At 40.2% G+C, this 19998-nt stretch overlaps 1 protein-coding gene across 1 annotated transcript in view; it reads right to left on the reverse strand.

The window, feature by feature from the left end:
- egfem1 (EGF-like and EMI domain containing 1) overlaps positions 1–19998 on the reverse strand; it is an 81099-nt gene that overhangs the window by 9409 nt on the left and 51692 nt on the right. Inside the window, exons 17-31 of the mRNA XM_084717350.1 lie at positions 19800–19934; positions 16990–17124; positions 14718–14843; positions 13775–13906; positions 13359–13487; positions 13081–13212; positions 12422–12550; positions 6170–6298; positions 5331–5459; positions 4468–4596; positions 4224–4352; positions 3379–3507; positions 3137–3265; positions 549–680; positions 62–190 (exon numbers count right to left, since the gene is read on the reverse strand). Coding sequence (XP_084573476.1) covers positions 62–190; positions 549–680; positions 3137–3265; positions 3379–3507; positions 4224–4352; positions 4468–4596; positions 5331–5459; positions 6170–6298; positions 12422–12550; positions 13081–13212; positions 13359–13487; positions 13775–13906; positions 14718–14843; positions 16990–17124; positions 19800–19934 — 1953 coding nt within the window. The remainder of the gene's footprint in view (positions 1–61; positions 191–548; positions 681–3136; positions 3266–3378; positions 3508–4223; positions 4353–4467; positions 4597–5330; positions 5460–6169; positions 6299–12421; positions 12551–13080; positions 13213–13358; positions 13488–13774; positions 13907–14717; positions 14844–16989; positions 17125–19799; positions 19935–19998) is intronic.

A 19998-nucleotide genomic window follows, 5' to 3' on the forward strand; every position in this document is an offset into this window, starting at 1 on the left:
CAGAGAGACGAGACTCTTTTTCATTCTGGAGTACAAACAGGTGCAGGGTTTCCTGACTTACTTGTGCTGCAGTTGGCTCCAATAAAGCCAGGAGGACAGTAGCAAACCCCAGTCCTGAAGTCACAGCGACCACCGTTGATGCAGCTGCATCTGGACTTGCAGTTTGGCCCAAAGGTCCCAGCTCGACATCCTGCAGACAAACCATAGAGAACCAAGAATGAAAGAGACTTGAGGGGGATTGTAGTTGTTATGTTACTTGACTGAGATTTTTTTGGTCCTTGGAGGAAATAGGATTAGCAGGACTGTCAGTTTTGTCTTGTGCTTAAATTAAATTAGTAAAAAGTAAAATATGAACATTTTACAGTTAGTCATAAAAAAGCACATCAACAAAAATACAGGTGAATAAAAATGTGCTAAAGTCCTGACTGGCTTTTATTTATTAGTAATATATGAATCTTGACATCAATAAAAAAAATCTAAATTAATGAAGGGCATGTTAGTCCATATGTTGTTTTAGTCCACATTGATAGCAGAAAATCAATTCTTACGTAGCTCACAACGTGCCCCGTAGTAACCAGGCAAGCAGCTACATTTCCCCGTCACAGGATGGCACTGCTCTTGGTCTCCTGAACATTGGCACAGCTGGCTGCAGTTTTGCCCGAACACGCCAGCAGGACAGGCTAAGATGATACATCCACAAACATGTCACGTCACACAACAGTGGAAGTATTTACTCAAAATTAGAGAGAACTGGGCTTATGATTTGCAAGGAGAAACATAACTCTGAGATGTATAACTCTCCCCCTAGAGTTTCCAAGTGGTATTATCATTTGTGAAGTTGTAGGAAGGGGATGATGAGGAAGTTAAAGTTTACTTAAAGATAAATTAAAGTAAAGAAATTTGTCTATGTCCACTTAAAAAAACATAACATTAATAACATTATTTAAAGTTTGTATGTATTTGTCTGTTTTTAATCATCAAATGATCAAACTTATTAATATTATGAATAAATGTTTATATCATGCCAAGCTACTAAGCTAACAGTTTCTCTGCAACTACAGTTGCATGTTAGCTGATAAGCTAATTTTAGCCCACTGTAAAGTATTGTTATTTAATTATGATAACTCAATTACTAAATTCTAATACACTTTTTTACATAACTGTAATCAAAGTGTAAATACTATGTTTGTCATATCAATTTAGAGAACAGTTACATGTGGTCTATTAAATGTTAAATTGTCTTGTTGTATAATGCAAGTGAGCGGGTGAGCAAATGACATGTGACATTTAATGCATAATGATGAAAAGATGTTAAAATTTTCCACAGGGTTCAAAAAACTTGCAACTTGCCAATGCAGGCAAAAGGCCATGTTTGTGGATACAGTGACATTAATGAAGTGAAAAAGAATCAAACTTGATATTACACTGAAAATATATCTTTTAAGACTTTGTCTAGAGTACATTTTTGCATGCTAAAAATTAACGGATGAATGATCAAAGACTCTAAAAGCTGCATCATGACGTTAAATCATAACAGCTATGTGTAAGTATTGATGAAATTAGATAGGACTTCGAACATGCACGTGTTCAGTAGTTTGTGGGAACAAAGACAAAGGCCATTTCCCTTTCCTTCCTCAGATTACTCTGTGAACATACTGGGACATTCAGCATTGACTGGCAACAAAACTAACACTCCCAACAACTTTCCCTGGTGCCCAAACCCAGATGGACGCAGAGGGACATTCTTTCACACAGCCTCTCTGCATACATACGTACACGCTCATCACAATAATGAATGGAGTCCACAGACAATCAGTCATATAGCGAACAAGATGAATCTGTGAACCGAACATGTTTTCGGGTGAGACCGCAACACTCAGCTACTCAGTCAGGCAGCAGCAGGCAGCGTGGGGGACAGATAAGAAAGGACTCCAGACTAAAGAGGCAATTACGGTGCTGTCATTATGCATGTCTGCCTTCCAAAGGCCCTTATCCGCTGCCGAGGAGACAAAAACAATGCCTTCTGTTTTACTTGGCAACTGGTGTGTAACATTTATCAGATGTCTGGGGAGTGTGTGAGGAGAGGAAAGGAGCTGAGGTGGCGAGGGGGGGGGGGGGGGGTAGAAGGAGTGGTGAAGGGCTGAGGAGCTGAGCTGTTCGTACACAGTCCTAACGGGTATGGTCTAAATAATGAAAAATTAGCATAAAGTCCTGTGACTGTGAGGGTTTTGAGTGTGTTTCCTGAAAGGGAATAAATGGTAATCTTTCCCTGGAGGACGAAGGAAAAAAAGAAATTTTAATCAGTATTAACAGAGTGATTCTTGGTGATTGCTCCCATGATGCCTTTCCTTCCTGATGGAAGTTGTGTATTTCAGGGTGACAGTGTTTCTGTCAGCAAGGCATATATGTCAGCCCGATGGTTTTAAATGCATGAGAGTGATATCAGCCATGTGCCAAAGTTTTCTCAGTTACACATAAATTATATCTACATTTAGTATTTCAAAACAAAATTGTTTTTTTTCTCTGTTTTTCATGAGTTGAAGTAGAAAAACTTTTCTTGTGCACATTTTGCTCACAAAATTGTTCAACTCTATCAGTGAGGATTTCTCCTTCACTAAGATAATCCATCCACCTGACAAGTGTAGCATATAGAGATGCCGAATAAACAACATGCTTATTGCGCAGGTGTGTCCTGGACTAGTCATAATAAAACCATCATAACCTCCCTACTCTGCCTCTGATTGGCTTGTCAATATCAGGGTGAGCCAATCAGAGGCAGAGCAGGGCATGTCATGACCTTGCCCTCCTGGGAAAAAAAGTGTTATCTGAAGCCCTGTGTGGAAATGCCTTTATTATAACCAGTCTAAAACAAACCTGTGTCATAATCATGTTGTTTAATCAGCATCTTCATAGGCCACACTTGTCAGGTGGATGGATTATCTGGGAAAAGGAGAAGTGCTCACTGGCATGAATTTTAACAGCTGGTGCACAGAAGAAATGTTTGATCTTGGAGCAAAAACAAAAGTGCTGCGTTAATATTTTTGTTGAGTGTTCAAACCTAACGAGGTAAAATCTTTATACATATTTGTGAAGTAAAGTTTTACTCTGCCGAGATAGATTTTGCTTTTATCCTTACATTTCTCACAGCCAGGTCCTGTGAGTCCAGCTGGGCACCCACAAGTTCCCGTCTCATGGTGACAGGACACCCCAGTCTGGCACTGACACCGCTGGCCACAGGAAGCACCGTAGGACCCCGGAAGGCAGGCTGGGAGTTGACACACACATGCAGGCACACATGGTCACTTTACCCTCATGTTCAAAGCTCCTCTATTGCCACTTTCATTCCGCTGCAATTTCCGCAGTCCTATACACACTTACGTTTGTCACACCTGGCTCCCCTCCAGCCTGGCTCACACTCACAGCGACCCGTCACATGGTGGCAACTCGTACTATGGACGCAGTCACAGCTCTGCTCACAGCCCTCTCCAAAGAATCCCTTAGAACAGGCTTCAGACAAAACGCACAAGTGTTTGGCGTAAAACAACATTAGAGTCTGAGGACAAAACGTTTCTTAAAATGTTTCCTTTTCCTAATGCTTATTTACCCAGGGATAATTGCACAAATTGTTTTGACACAGCAAGTTTTATGATTCTAGGAGTAAGTGAAACTCGCTTGCTTTGCTGCTGCTGCTACACGAAGATGTTAGCAAGAAACTGCTCAACAGGCGGATAATAATGATTATTGTATTTTAACTCGGACTTAAGTTAGACTCAAGTCATGTATTCGATTACTTGGACTTAAACACCAATGACTCCTGACTTCACTTGGACTTGAGCCTTTTTACTTGAAAATACTTGATATCTTCCCCCAAGCCCAAAGATGAAAAGGTATGTTCTTTAAAAAATGTGTCACAAGTCAATTCAATTCCCTTTATTGCCCAAATCAATTAACGTAACATTGCTCATTCCCTGCAGGTTGACACTTAATTTCCCAGATTTAGTATGTTTGAACTACAGACTCAGGAAAGAACTGTGAAAGATGTCACGTTACTGAGCTCCAGTTGGAAAAAATGATACCCAAATTTATTTTGTTTGCATACAAAAACTACGGTGGTGGTCAATAGAAAACAAATTACAGTATGCAAAAGATGTAGGTTAAAAATTACACACAGAAATGCAACATGCTATCATGCAACAGAGCTGATGTGATGTTTAGGAAGTCACCTGACTGACAGAGCTCTCCTGTCCAACCAGGCAGACACACACACCGTCCTGTCATTCTGTCACATCTCCCTCCATTCGCACAGCTGCAGGCCTGGCTGCAGTCCTCTCCATAACGTCCTTCCTCACACTCTAGGAGAGACGAAAAGAAAACCTCAGACGGAAGTTATGTCGAAGAAATTATTCATTTCATAAATACAGTGTGAAGACAGGGACAGGAATACAAAACGCTGAATCTTAAACTCACCTAACTCACAGGCGGCTCCAGTCCAGCCGGGTGGGCAGGTGCACTGGCCGGTCTCACGATCGCAAGAGCCTCCGTTTTGACACAAACACTGACCAGAACAGTGTTCCCCATATTGTCCTGCAGGACAGGCTGAACTCACACACACAACACGGGACATCATAGAGAGTTAATGGCACAAATGGGTTTTAAGATTAGAAATGAAGGTAGATAATTAGACAGAAGGTTGGTAGAAATGAATTATGGATACGCCAGAGAGTGAAGAAGGAAGTTTTTGTGTACATAACTAAAAGTAACATGAATAAAACTTTATTATCTCCCTCTGAACAAGTTTTCTGCCTGATTCATGTCAGATAGATTTTCATCAGCTATGGTGTTTTAAAGTTAAGACAACAACTTTGTCCACAATTACATCTTTTGTTGGCAGCAGAACTTCCATATTGTGAATTTAAGAGTCAACTAATGGAGCTTTTTCACAGCAGCCATATTGATATGAAATAGCAGAGTGTGTTACCAATGATATCAATTAAGGTCCCATTCCATTCAGGTCAAACAGAGTCAGGGTGATGATATTTGTGCATGTTGACTCACTGTAAAGGCTCTGAAACACTGAATGGAACAGGACCCTAATCAGTCTGCTGTGAAAAAGGTCTATTGCCGGTCATATTTCAAGAAAACAAGTTAAAACCACCGGACACAGCAGACAAAATACATTTAAATTTCCAAAACACGTCATCGTTGTTTCTAAAATTGAAAGCTGTGATGTAATGCATAAGTGATTTGTTTTAAATGAGGTAAAACTGGTTCTGTCTTTTAAGAAAACAGCTTTTGACAGAGTTTGTCATGCTGGGTGATGAGATACTCACGCAGTTGGCAGCTGACTCCGGTCCACCCGGCCGTGCAGCTGCATCGTCCGGTGACGTGGTCACACCTGGCTCCATTCTGACACTCACAGGTCTGACTGCACTGCTCCCCGAAACGACCCTCTGGGCATCCTACCCACACAAACAGCATACACACACCATGAAAATATAATATACACACATACACACACAAAAAAAACATTCTACATTATCTTAAAATGCTACTGCAGCAACTATATTTGTAGCAGCTTTATTGAGACATTATGGTTTTCAGCACACATATTGTAAACTTCTCCTTAATGGTCAAAGTCCACGATGACATTTGGAGTCTAAGAAAGAGGAAAGTGCGCTAATGACAGAGATGAATCATTAAGTCATGCTAGTGGCTTTCTGCTGACTCTGGCTCTGGCAGTCAGGACCACAAAATGGCTGTGGCAAGAGGAAAGTCTTGAATAAGCCTGCTGAATGACAGACCAAGAAGTTTAGTGGGCATTTCACTGGATTCATTAAAACAAAGGCATGAAATCCTCAAGAAACTTTAGCATGAGAACACTTATTGGTTTGCTCCTAAAGATGTTCTCCCTCTCCTAATGTTGATCGTTATAAACACGCGGGTGCATTTATCCAGAATAGACCTCAATTAAAGCATGTGTGCCAGAGGGCACTCTCGTCCTCCCTCCTTTCTCCACCCTTACCCATCCCTAAAAAAGTCATCGGTGATGTCTCATTATAGAGATAATTGTTCGCAAACACATCGTAGTTGTGTTTAAGGAGAGGATGTCGTGATGGGTTGCAGTGTGGGCCTCCCTCACACCCCGTTTTAATGATGTGGCTTCCATTACCCAGAATGCAGTGTGGTCCTGCCCAGCCGGCGGTGCACAGGCATGCTCCTGTGATGTGGTGGCAGCGGGCACCGTTCCTGCACTCGCACATCTGGCCACAGTCAAGACCGTAAAAGCCGTCCGGGCACACTGTGGGCCAAGATAAAACATCCGACTGGTTAGAACTGGCAGCTTCATAAAAAAAAGGAGAGGAAAAGGTTCATATGCCAACTTCTTCTTCTTCTTCTTTTCTTTCTCTTCCCTTCCCCATCTCTCACTCTCTTCTCCTCCTCCTCCTACTTTCCCTCTCTGTCTTACCACCTACTGAAAATACCAATATCAAATTGCAGTACCACGCTGTGGCTGTTCATTTGCAGAGGGTCTGCGTTCGTTAAGTGAGCTCATGTCCCACATGTGTGGTGGATCTGGGCCACATCAAAGTCGACGGCGGCTCGGAGGCCCTTCTCTTTTTGGGGGTTTGAGGGGGCACAGAGAGCTGGTAATTAGAGCACCTGCTGAGTCCACAGGCCCCACCGACACACGGCAAAACAAAGCCAGGTTACCGTGTAACACACATACACACGTATATCTACAGTATCACTGCTGATGCAAGGAGATGCCAGTGTAAGAATCTGTTTCCCATTCTCAAGGAGAGCCTGAGAGATTGTCTAAGTGTGTGTAGAGTCAATTGACACTCAGAGAGTTTGGTAAACACAGTGCCTCCCATCCACAAGAACCTAGCCAGAGGCGGCAGGAGGAATGAGCCTTTCCCCTACTGGGATGTAAATATTGTCTGTAAGCATGACTTCACCAGAGCAGGAAAGAATGACTGTGTTTATTCACAGCCTCTTTTTGATCGCTCAATTTGTCACAGAAAAGATCACATCCTAACTCATGCATAATAGTTAAAAATTCTTCTGTTCTGGGTTTTATATACAGAAACACCAAAGTATGAGTGATTGACAGCCACGTGGAGGTACACACATTCTTTACTCATGTAGAAGTACAGATATTTGTGTGGTAAAGGGAGAAGTCCTGATTCAACTTCATTACTCAAGTAAAAGTGGAAAAGTACAAGAAAAAGTCGCCTTCTGAAGGACATTTCTACTTCTCTGTTTGGTGCAAAGCTAACTGAACCTCACCTTTACCTCTCAAGTCTCCGTCTCTTCTACACCAATTTCATCTTACATCTGTCATTCATGATGTGCATTGATAGACTAAGGAACTGTCTTTTTTTAAGTGTTATTGTTCCATCCATTCAGGTTGAAACTGGCCTTAATGTTGGGGGTCGCATGCAGTGCTGCAAAATAAAAATAATCAACAGTTGCTCTCAAGTGCATCAAAACTTAAGATTAACTTAAAATGTAAGGAGTAGAAAGTACAGATGTTAAAATGAAGTAAAAATTAAAAGTTGTCAGAAAACTAAATGCTCGTGTAAAGTAAATAAAAGTGCCCCTACGGTAGATAAAACATGATAATGCGCAATCTAGGGTGTCCTTAAGTGGACAAAATGTAGTCAAATATTCGTATTTTCCATCTGTCTTCGACTACCCTCTTGTGTTTTCTGCTGCAGTGATACGTGAGAAAATTTGAGCCTGGTAAGGGTTTGTGTAGAGTTTGTCCCAATTATCTCAGCAGCTGGCAGCTTTTCATTTCATTTATATACTACCACCTCTACCTATCTATAAGGAAAGCAGTGAACCGTGTTACCAAAGGAAGCCACAAATTGAGGGGGGGACAGGAATGTGTAACTTGGTGGTTTTATGTATTCTAAATGCCACGGTACTCAGGGTGTTTCCCCACAGTTTATGCATCATACCCTCCTTCTCCTGCTCCAATTGATGATGCTGTCCACTCCTCCTCCTCCTTCTGCTTCAAGGCCTCAAATTGGGAAAAGTAGGCCTGTCCTTCCTGCACAGCAATTTCTGGCATGGTCATCGCTGTGTTCCCACGCTGACAGCATGACGTCTTTGCCTGCCTCTGTAGTGGTTAGGCTGCGATGTTATTAAAGCCAGCCTGCTGACGATGCTGTCATTTTAAGGCAGCTGTACATTAACTCTGTGGTAGTACTGTAGCAAAAATCACTGGTTTATTGTCTGCTGTTTATTATTCTGACAGCAGTCCCTGGCACCATGGCAACATTTTTCAGTCCAGCAGGATGTTACTCTGTCATGTCATTTATTCACTAATGAAAAATTGGCTCATTGCATCTGTTGTTAAAAATTAAACATCAATAATGTAATAATTAGAGAACAATGGCAAAAGGGGCCCAACACACTCAAATGGATGTTGGAGAAACTGTGGTACACAAATTGGCAACCACACCCACATATTTTGAATATGGTCTGAGTCAAGAATATTTTGTTAAGAGGTGTTTAAAGAAGTATTCCACCAAAATCTCACAAAGATGGCACCACTTGGTCGAACACAAGTGGGCACTGATGGAAGAGCTTAAATATCTAGATATTGTTAACAGCAGCAATTAAATGCATCATAATTAAATGGTTAAAACTTGACCCTATGACATAAAATATGTGGACTGAGAAAGGTTATTTACCATTTACCATATGGAACAAATAATGTACTCCGGAAACACACAGAAAGATATATTGGGTGCTTTTGGGGTGATTATTGTCATTTTATTTGGCTAATTCAATGATCTGAACAGACAAAAACAGCCTGTAGAGCCACAATGTTTTCACATCTAACGCAGAAAACTCTAGATCTATTTTGACCAAACCAAAGTTGGTGATTGTTGCAACAACAGTGGAAAGATTGGACAAGGCTGTTTTGGTGAGTGTTATTTTGTTTCGGTGTATCAGGTTTGATTGTGTGAAAATGCTAGGGGTGTAAGAAAATATCAGTAGATGTACTGTATCATAATACTTATAGTATCGCCAGATTCCGGCCAACACAAAGCCCTAATAGATACTGATGTAAATAAAAAGAAAGAAAAACGCTGAAGGTGAACTAAAAACAAGTAAAAATATGAGCAATGTTGCTTTTTGGTGAGGTCTTTATACCAGACACAGTAATCACCTGAACATGTTTAAACACTTTCCTTCCTTTTCAAATGCAGCAGCACACAGTTTATTGCAGCATGCACACACTCCCTTTGTTAAATCTTCAGAGGAAATTCTGATTGATAAACTTTATTATTTGTTCATGCCAGCAGGGGGCGACTGGTTTCTATATTAACCACAGAGCAGCAATCTGTCATCTGATATTAGCACAGTGTCTGCAAGTGTTTGTAAGTGAAGACTCTTCTCTCTGTCTTTGTTTATAAGTAGGCACCTAGTCTGTCCAACACACACACACACACACACACACTGTGCCATCATTGAAAGACTCCATCTCTAGACTAAATGAGCTCTTTAAGACAGGAGGATTATTTCCAGATCCCTGGTTGTGTAAGAGCCACTGCTGTCAGCCCATAAAGCAGGTCCAGGGACCACACAGCCAGGGAGAGCAGACCACAGAAATAGAGCGGATAGAGAGAACACAGAATAGAGCTTCCTGGTGCCATTCAGGGTCTATACACTGAAAGAGGTCAACACAACAACAAACAAAACAACCCCAGTCTCTTCGACAATAACACGGATGTTCGATGCCAGTTGAGCCAGAGTTCTTTTTACTGCGACCAAATGAACTATTTTGATGCGAACATCAAAGCTGCAGACCAGAAACAGAGCACGATCCGCGCTAATTGAAGAAGTGGTCTAGTGTGCAGGACTCATGTCAGCACAATAACTTTTTTTTTTCCCTCTGACAAAACTTGACTGAAATGTTTAGCATCAACCTCAGCACCACAAGAATGCTCAATGAAACTATGCATTCGCCATAGTAACAAGCTCTCTGAGTCTCGTAGAGAGCGCTGATGTCCATGAATAACATCATGGAAGCCAGCGTGTGGACGAAAAATCGCCCACGTAGAATCAAACATTCGCGAAGGAAAGTCATCTCTTTCCATTTTTTTATTTCTGCGAAACAGATGAACTGTAGAGATCTGGTCCTTCTCACAGCCCAGGCCTCTTCCTGACTTCTCCTGAAGGAAGAGGCCCAGCAGAAGACTGAGAAACTGGACACCTCTGTTTGAGGAGAAAAGGCCTTCAGAAAACAGAACCTGCTCAGACCGATGGCCCTATTTCCACGGCAACGTCCAATCAGAGTGACGTGTGCGTCTGAGGCCATTAGACTGTTATGACTGGGGATGTGAAGCTCTGTTCTAGTGTGACACAGCCATGATTTACGATGCCCTGTGCGCTACGGAGGTGGTATGAATTTCTGGGCCTTGTAGTACACTTACACTAAATCTTACATTTTGTAATAACACGGGGCCACTTCAAGTCAAGAGACTATAATCAAGAACAAATCTATTACGCTGTTAAGACTCTTGGACTGTTGGTATGTCTTTCGGCTCAGTAAAAATACCCCAATGATGAGAAGAATATTAGTTACATGAAGGGTTTGCTATGGCTATGAAATACAGTTCATCTATCCCAGAATGACTAATACAAATTATATCTTGGGATCTGTGTGGTTTTGAAGTGGTTTTGCTCATGACATTACATGGACAATCTGATGATTCATCTGTGTGATGATTCACTGGAACCGAGGAGGAGATGAAAAAATCAGAAGAATGTCCTGCAGCGCCCTCTAGTGCATCAAGAGTTAAAGACAAGTAATGTCACCAGTAATGGAGATGAGGTGTTTGGCCTTCAGTGAGGATGAAGTTAACCAAATGAGCTGACACATCTGTCCCACATCACTCAGATATAAATATTAAATGTGAAAGAATGATTATTTTTGTAATCAGCAAACCAATGAACCTGACACTTATTTGCTAGATCACATTAATATGCAACATTTCTGCATTAAAAGGTCTCAACCAATATTATATATTTTATTAAGTTGTGTACTTACATTGTCCAAAATGTTTCCAACAATATTCAAACCCAGAAAAATCTGTAATTTAATGAAGGTAGCGTTGCGTTTCATTTGGTCACCTGTCAATGACATCATATCCCCTTTACCCTCTAGTTGGTATAATGCTGTCTGAATTTCCCAGTTGGAAATTTCAACAGGAACACCGCTGAAGTTGGATTTCCAACTCGAAAAGTCAGAGAACACTCACCAACCCTGACCTTGAAATCCAAGATGGCTGCTCTGTGCATCAACAGGAGTGAAAACTGTGTATGAGTTCTTCTGTCTTTTACTGTCTAACTTCTATCTGTGGGCGTGTTGCTACAGTGTTTGTGTGCATTGTTATCAAGAACAACGAAGGCTTTAATGGAGGCATTCATCTTTGTTTTCTGACTTGTTTCACTGGAATGCAGTCAAGACTCAGCTCAGACTTACGACGCCTCAGGTAAGTGGAACGCGGCTTAACTTCCGGGGAAACACAGGATGTGTCAGACAGTGAGGAAGTCAGTGAACGTGACTAAAGGTAATGTGAATAAAACTTTAATACGTTACCTCATTGGTGAACACAATTTCTGCCTGAGTCACCTCAGATAGATTTGCATCCGTTATGGCGGTTGTTTGACAATGAAGACAACAGCTGCTCTGAGCCCACACTAATATACAACGTCATCAAACTATGTCCTGTTTCGATGTATGAGACACGCACTGACACAAATTACATTCTGTGTCTTTAATAGATTAATAATCTAGTCTGAAAAAATCCAAAAGTATTAGATTAACTGTGTCTTTAGTTTTAAGAAAAAAATTGTGTACAGGACTTTCATGATATATCCTCATATACATTACAGGTATATTACACAACATCCTCCACATAACGATTCAACATAATGTCATCATTTGGTCAAGACTCATATAAATATAGTCCCTTTCATACATAATTTATGAAGTGTGTGGTTGTGGCTGTATCTGCAGGAACTCACTGGCTCACTGACTGTATTTCCTTATTTTTCTCAATATTTTATCATGCTCAAGATGCTTGCTTGCATTTGACATCCTGGTATCTTTCTGGTGCACTTATGAACAGCTCAGAAAAATCTCACTGATTCTACCTTTAATTTTTACCTTACTGTACCTGTGACTTCAGTGAAAAGTGCCAAGTGAACCTCAAGTCGACTTCTTCTTTATTAAACAGTTTTATAAACTATTTGATAATCTGTGATGCTAAAGATGGATTAAAAGTTAAAATGATTCCAAACATAGCAAACAAGTTTGAGTAGCCTCACTTTTCTCATAAAATAAAGCATCAGAAGTAGTGCAGCAGTCACTGAACAGAATTAAAAGAAATCTTACTTTTTTCACAGTAAGTTCCAGCATATCCGGGTGAACACGTGCAGGCTCCGCTCACGTGGTCGCAGAGCGCTCCATTCTGACACTGGCACTGATGAGCACATCCCTGCCCGTAACTGCCATTCACACACTCTAACAGTGAACAGATGAGTGCAGGCAAATAAAAAAAAATGTGTGAGCTAAACATTGTTTTAAATCTAAAAACTTTTAACCAGCTAAAAATTCAGTTTCAATTCAAACTTATCCCTGAATAAGATCCCACTCTATCTTATTTATCATTCTTCTTTAGTTATGTGTTTTTTAATGCTTACTGTAAAATATGAAATATGACCTGAATGTTTTGTTTTGTTCTGTAGCTACTAGGTGCTGCATGATTTTTTTCTAACGTACTTCTATCACATGACACTGTTTCTTACAAATGATTTAACACTATTGTCAAAGAGTGTGTGTAAAACACCAATGAAGAAGGTTCTTTAAAAAAGAGTAATGAATATATTCAAAGTCTCAAATTTAAAAAAATGACAAAATATGCAATGATGAAATAAAACATACAGGAAGCTACTCTCAGTGTTGTAAAAGAGCTCAAAAGTTGTTATAAGCAACAATCACCTCTAGGTGGCAGCACTGGCAAAGATATATCTTTTGAGAAGACGGTAACTTACTCTTCTCACAGTGGTTTCCAGTGAAGCCGGCCTCACACGCGCACTGACCAGTGACTGGGTCACATCCCACAGAAGTGTCTTTGCACTGACATTTACTGAGACACCCCCGTCCCCAGAGACCAGACTCGCATGCTGGAAAGATGATGAATGATAGGCACAATGTTTTGATGTGTTCATTGTGTTTTTGCTGTCACTTTCTTGGAACATGATAAAAAAAAAATAAAAGTGAAGTGTTGTGTGTTTTTTTTTTTTTTTTTAAGAATAATTACAGTTCTTACATGTTGCACAGTCGTGGCCTGTTTTCCCAGGAGGGCAGACACAGAATCCAGTCTGTGGGTCACAGGTCGCATCAGCGTTGCATGAACAGTGCATCAAACAGCCTGATCCATGGAAACCTGGGGGACACTCTGTACACAACACGACAGTCATAGGATCATGCTTTAGTAATTCACATTTTTGACTGACACATAACACATTTTGATTCAAATTTCACTTTAGTAAATACACTGCATAAAGAAAATCAGATCCTATCAACTGCAAAATCTCAGTTTTTCAAATGCTGTTAAAGTTATAGCTTTAATTGAGACACACATATTTCAATTCATGGTCAACATGGACCTTCACAAACAACAAAATCATTTTAAAATGTTATTAAAATGGTTTTGTTGCTTGAATCTCTTAGATTAAGTCTCACCATTTTGGCAGAGGTTTCCTGTGAAGCCTGGTTTGCAGTCACACACACCGGTTTGCTTTTTGCAGGAGCCTCCGTTCTCACATGCAGGGCAAGATGACTGACACTTCAACCCCCAGAATCCATCAGGGCAGTCTGAGGAGCATCAAGTATCTTTCAGATTAAGTGAGCAGTAAGCCACTTATGTAAGTTATTTCTCTCTAAAGCCCTAAAGCCACTTATGCTTGAATAATTTGGAGTAGAAATGTGTCGAATGGCAAGAAAGCTAGAAAGCAAAGGACAAGATTCAGTCTCACTTTATATTACAGTGCCTGTAATGTGTTAATGAAACTGTACGAGTGTTAATAATAGCAATATAAAAAGTTTATTGTTAGATTATAGGACATTTATAAACACTTTACACACACTAAAAGAATTATTAGTTTATTATCATTATTTATTACAGCATTCAAACACATTTATTGAGTTTAACTAACTTGCCTATTATGCTGTTATACCTTTATTCAGATTTTTACATACATTGTTAAACATTTATCACAGTTAACTATGCATGTTGTGCTTACCACATCTGAAGTGTGAGCAATTCTTATAAAGGTGAATAAACCCTTTAAAAAGCAATTCTTATTCTTCTTCTTATTATTATTATTATTATTCTCAGGCCTGTATTAGATAGTGACAGCTGAAAAGAGTCAGGAAAGGAAGAAGAGTAAGAAAAGTCTTATAATCTAAAAATAAACATTCAGGTCTAATAGAGTCGGGGTGATGTTATTGTGAATGTCGGCTCACTGGAAAGGCTCTGCTACACTAAATAGAACAGAACCTTAATTATTAGCATTGGTGACACCCGCGTTTACCCTACTGTTTCATATCAATATGGCTGCCATGAAAAAGGTCTAAACGTCTTATAACTAATGCTGCAGACAAAAACCATTCAGAACAAATGTACCATCACGACAGGAGTGTCCAGTCTTCCCAGCAGGACAGATGCACTGTCCAGTTACAGGATCACAGGGAGCTCCTCCACATTCACAGGTCAGAAGACAACTCTCGCCATAGCGCTGTGACAGGCAGGCTAACAACATACAATAAAAAAAATAAAGTTGTTAAATTAACGAAGTGGAGTAGGAGGTAGAGATGCACCAACTGCAATTTTCTTAGCCGATTCCGATTTCCGGTTTTATAAGGGTCTGACCTGCCGATTCGAATTTTGGTCGATTCCGATTTTCAGTCTTTCTAAGAACTGTAATTGACAGCATTCACAAACATTTTTGCATCTTTTCTTGTAAAAATTAAATTAGATGTTCATAATATGACACTGACTATTAAATATTCATTAAATACTATTTAAATCTTCTCCAAAGTCCTCCAGGTGTACATTAAGATTATGAATCCGCTGAATGTGATCTGGCGAGACCATGCGATTTCACGTGATCACCTGTGGAAGCAGATGTAAACAAACCGGAGACAGATGCTGTGCAACAGCTTGCTACGGTAAAACTTTGCCATGAGAAAAACAGATGCAGAAGTTAAAGGAGTCTGGATGAGAAAATGTTTGAGGAGACACATCAACACAGGTTGTTTATTCTTCAGTCAGAACAGGAGGTGAGATTTTAACTGTCCCTCTGTGAACAGCAGTCTGCTGCTGGCTAACATTAGCCTGAAGAGCTACAAAGTTTACGGCTGTTTTGTGACATTGTCAGCTGCTCTGTCTCGTTGTAGACTGTCTGTCTTCTCTTTATCCTGTTCTTGGAATCTGTCTCTGACACCAGCTTCAAGCAGACATGTGTCTGAGTGTGTGTAGCTGTGATCAGCGCTGTGTTGATGTCACAGTCAGTTTGTCTGCTGCGTGCATGACGTGACCATCTTGCAGAACATGTGTGTGACAATGACGGGCACAGAACCGGATATGTGACGCTGACCGGCCGGTTCCGGTCTCTGGCCGGTCGATCGGTGCATCTCCAGTAAGAAGTACAATATTTGTAGTGGAATATAGGTATAAATCAGAAAATGGAAATACTTAAGTAAAGTACAAGTACCTCAAATTTGTAATTAAGTACCGTACTTGAGTAAATGTCCTTAGTTACTTTCCACCACTGCGCTACAGATTAAAACATTAAAAAAAGAGATAGATGCAACACAGCGGTGACTCACACACACACACACACACACACACACACACACACACACACACACACACACACAACAGGATTGTGCAACATTGCAAAACTGGGTAAAAAAAGAAATACTCAATCATTTTCTGTTTATTTGTTCAGCCTCTGCCAATAGCTTCTGCAGTAGTAACTGAAGTAAATCGCCCCTGTCATGACCCGTCCTGCAAATTAAGCTAAATACAATCCAGAAAATGTGGATAACATTTTTTATGCATTTGGCTTTGACAAACCCGGCAAGCCGAGGCCTGGACTGCGCATTAGTGTTGACATACTGTAACTCTGCTCTCTTCGTCCGCTCCTCGGAGACACAAAGTCATGTTTTTACCAGAGGCTCCCAAACAATATTCAGTATCACTGTAGATCACAACACAGAGGGTTGAACTTTCCATCAACCAGCAGAGTAAACAGCCAGAGGACACCCTGCAGTGGAGGAACACTCATGTTTTCGGTTGCACAGTTTGTACTAACAAGAACACCTGCACTGACCAGGTGAATTCAAAATAAAGCCTTATTAATTTCACTTACTAAATCCACTCGATCCATCAATGGCAGCGGAGAATGAATAGAGAAGGACGAAATAAAGAAAGATTTATAGGCGATTTGCAAAAGGTTGCAACAAAGGTGGTGAAATTCAGAAAGTCATCTATAATCATTTGTGCTGACATAGTTTATCAGAAAGGGCACGCACTGGCTCAAGTATGAATGCAAACATGTACACACGTGTCAGTATGCAAGCCCACACACATTTCATATCCACACACATGCTAACAGTGAGTGTATCCACGATGATTCTTTGCTATAAAAATGGGGCCACACAAAGGCGCTGCAGTCAAGCTTTGATGGAGGACCTCACACATCACTGCAGCAGTTCTGTGTTTAAAATATCTAATTGACGTGTTTCAGATGATTGAAAGACACTCTAAAAGAAAAATGACACCTAAAATAAATTTGATTGTTCTTTACACTTATTATTCATTATTATTCAAGTACATTAACACATTTATTAGTTTGATGCAAAATATACTAAAGTAGCTTTTTTTGTCTCACCCAGCTGACATTTATCTCCATGAAGGCCTGCAGGACATCGCTGGCTGCACTCTCCGGTCCTTGGATCACACGACTCTCCACCTGGACAGTCACATGACTGCTCACAGCCTGCACCAAAGAAGCCTGGCTCACATTCTGCATTGGGACATGTGCAGATACACAAGAAAGAGGTACGATTAACAAATAACCTCAACGCTGGACACACTGCCAAACCTTTTGTAAAACTATGTAGAATTGATCTTAACCAGTTATTAATTTTGAAATCACCGTAGACTGGGTTCTGACAGTGGTTGAATGCTCTGTGCTCCAGTGAGCAAACTTAGTACCTCTGTCAACTTTCTCCTTTTCCTGTAAAGGCATCATATAGAGCCACATTTTGAAGCTACAACAAGGAGTTATGAAATAGTCTCAGTTTATAACTGGTGCCTCTATATGGCCTACATAAACAAACCAGACCAAAAGTGAGAAGACTGACTATTTCTATATAATTACTGTTCATGCCTGCCACTGTTTTGGTTCTCCTTTGAATCAGATGAAACAATACATAGCATGCAGAACCAGAAGAGCCTATGGCTTCGTTTCCACCACAGGAACTTTCCTCAGGGATTGGGAAATTTTGGAGGAACTCAGAGCATTTCCACCGCACCAGGGTGTGAATTAAGTTCTGTCTCAAAAAGTCCCTGCTCGGAGGTCATATTTTCCAAAAGTACAGGAATTTGTGGGATGGACCTTGTAATGTTGAATGATTGGTCGATTACTTGCATGTTTTCACATGTCAGCAGACTAATTTGTCTATTCTTGGCAGGTCTTTAGACTGTAGTTGAAACACAGACAGCAAATATTTTTGTAGGACTAAAAGTTCTGGGTACTTTGGATGAAAACATGGTTTTTATTTTCCAGGCAAAGTTACATCAACCAGTTATGGTGGAAAGACTTCTGCTTTTGTTCACAGAGGCCTTCAAATTCAACACAATATGAAAATTCCTTGTGTTAGCATTAAGTTAGCGGATGTTAGCAAAACACTAGCTAACTAGTAAGCTAATTATTGATGTAGATTTAATCTATATCAATAATTAGCTTCCTACTCTACTAGATTAGCTCATTAGTAAGGTATTGTTTGGCTAACATTAGCTAACCTAAGATGCTAATATATGTCGCCTTACAGGTCCCGCAGCAGCATCTTTCTTCAGTAGTGGTTTCTGTGGTTCTATGGCTTTGTTAACAACATAGGTGCGCACAGCATATAGCATGATTGAGTGCAGGGAATGAGAAAGGAGAAAGTTGTTCGAGGTACCAAGGTTGCTCAACTGTCATTGGAGCACAGAGTGAAAGGGGGCGGGTCGTAGTGAGGGTAACCAATGCCCAAATAAGGGCATGAAATTGCATGGCATGCCAAAACACAGAACACACACAGAACAAGTCACAAGAGAAAAGAGGAATCCCAAATGAAAATCTAAAGACAGTGGAGTGGTGTCAATAGTTTTATCTCCTGGGTCATCACAGAATTAATATGGTAAGTTGTTTTTTCAGAATTAATGCAATTTGATGGTACATTTTCTCTTAAACCTGTAAAACCATGAAACATGCTGACACATTTAAACAGCAGTGTGAAAAACCTAAAGGCATGAGATTATGTTAGTGAATTAGTCTTCTTCAACATGTCCATTTGTTTAAAAAGTGTTACTAAAGTGCTTAATTTGTACTTAAAATGTAAACATTTGTTTTTTCTGTATAGACCAACAATTTAATAATTTAAACCCCCAAAATGTCATGTCAGTAGTTCTTCTTTTTATCAGTTATTTACAGAACTCCGACAGAACAACCACTCTCTGAGGCGGTCCCTGGCACCTTGCAGCCGATACCTCCAGGCGTGCACGCAGGTCCCATTAAACTGGCCCACTCATATACTGTCCAGTGTCCAGACAACCACAGACACTTACACAGACAGCCTTGACAGCGGCCCAGATCTCCGAGACACTTAACTGGGCGTAAAACTGATACAAAATTTAAAAAAGAAAGATATGCACTTAAACCTGTGTCTTTCTTCAGATTGTATGCTATAAAAAAATCAAAACTATAAAGCCAAATTAATTATTTAATTTAAAGACCATAATGCTTTGTAAAATACTGAAAATGATTACTAAAAATATTTACAAATATATATACAAATATTTTTGTGTACTCTTGAGTGTTCCTAGATTCTTCTCTTACCTAAGTTTTTCATACCATTCCTATCCATTGAAAACCATGCATCTACAAAATATGGTGATTTTGAATGTTTGTGATAAACTGAAGCATGAAGTGTTCATTTATGGTTTAAGAAAATTCTCCCACTTCTTGAGACAAAAACTATTTAAAAATCATATGATGATCTTATAGAATGTGATGCATTGCTGGAGATTATATTATGCATATACCAGCTTATCCACTAACCCTAACCCTAAGTGCATTTTGCAGACAATACTTAAACACTTTTACTTCAGTAAGATTTGAATGCAGGACTCTTACCTGTACTGGAGTATTTTTTCACAGTGTGGTTTTAGTACTAGTAGTAGTACTTAGTAAACGTATTGCTGTATTGCAAAGAAACAGCATGGCTTCAAGTGTATTTCCCCTCAGCCACTGACATAACTGCACCTACTGACCTCTTACTGCAGCAGGAAATAAATTTGTATCTTCATGAAGAGGACGTGACCTGAAGATGTCTGCTGTGTGGATAAAAGTTAACACAAATCTTCACCATTTCTTTCCTGGCATGCCGAACCTGTCATAGGATAAATGAGATGAGGTGTTTGGGGAAGCGCTTATACCTTTCTCACACTGCGGGCCGTGGTATGCGGCCTTACAGAAACAGCTCCCTGTTTTGGGGTCACAGCCAGTGGAATGTTCTTGAACGCAGTCACATTCCTTGGAACAGCCTGCACCGTGCGTCCACCTGGGACAAGCTGAGGGCCGGACAAGATCAGTTTGAAAACAGACACGAAAGGAGCATGAGTTAGGCAGACTTAC

This window comes from Lutjanus erythropterus, chromosome 4 (assembly GCF_056507025.1).
Source record: "Lutjanus erythropterus isolate fLutEry1 chromosome 4, fLutEry1.hap2, whole genome shotgun sequence".
NCBI classification, from domain to species: domain Eukaryota; kingdom Metazoa; phylum Chordata; class Actinopteri; order Lutjaniformes; family Lutjanidae; genus Lutjanus; species Lutjanus erythropterus.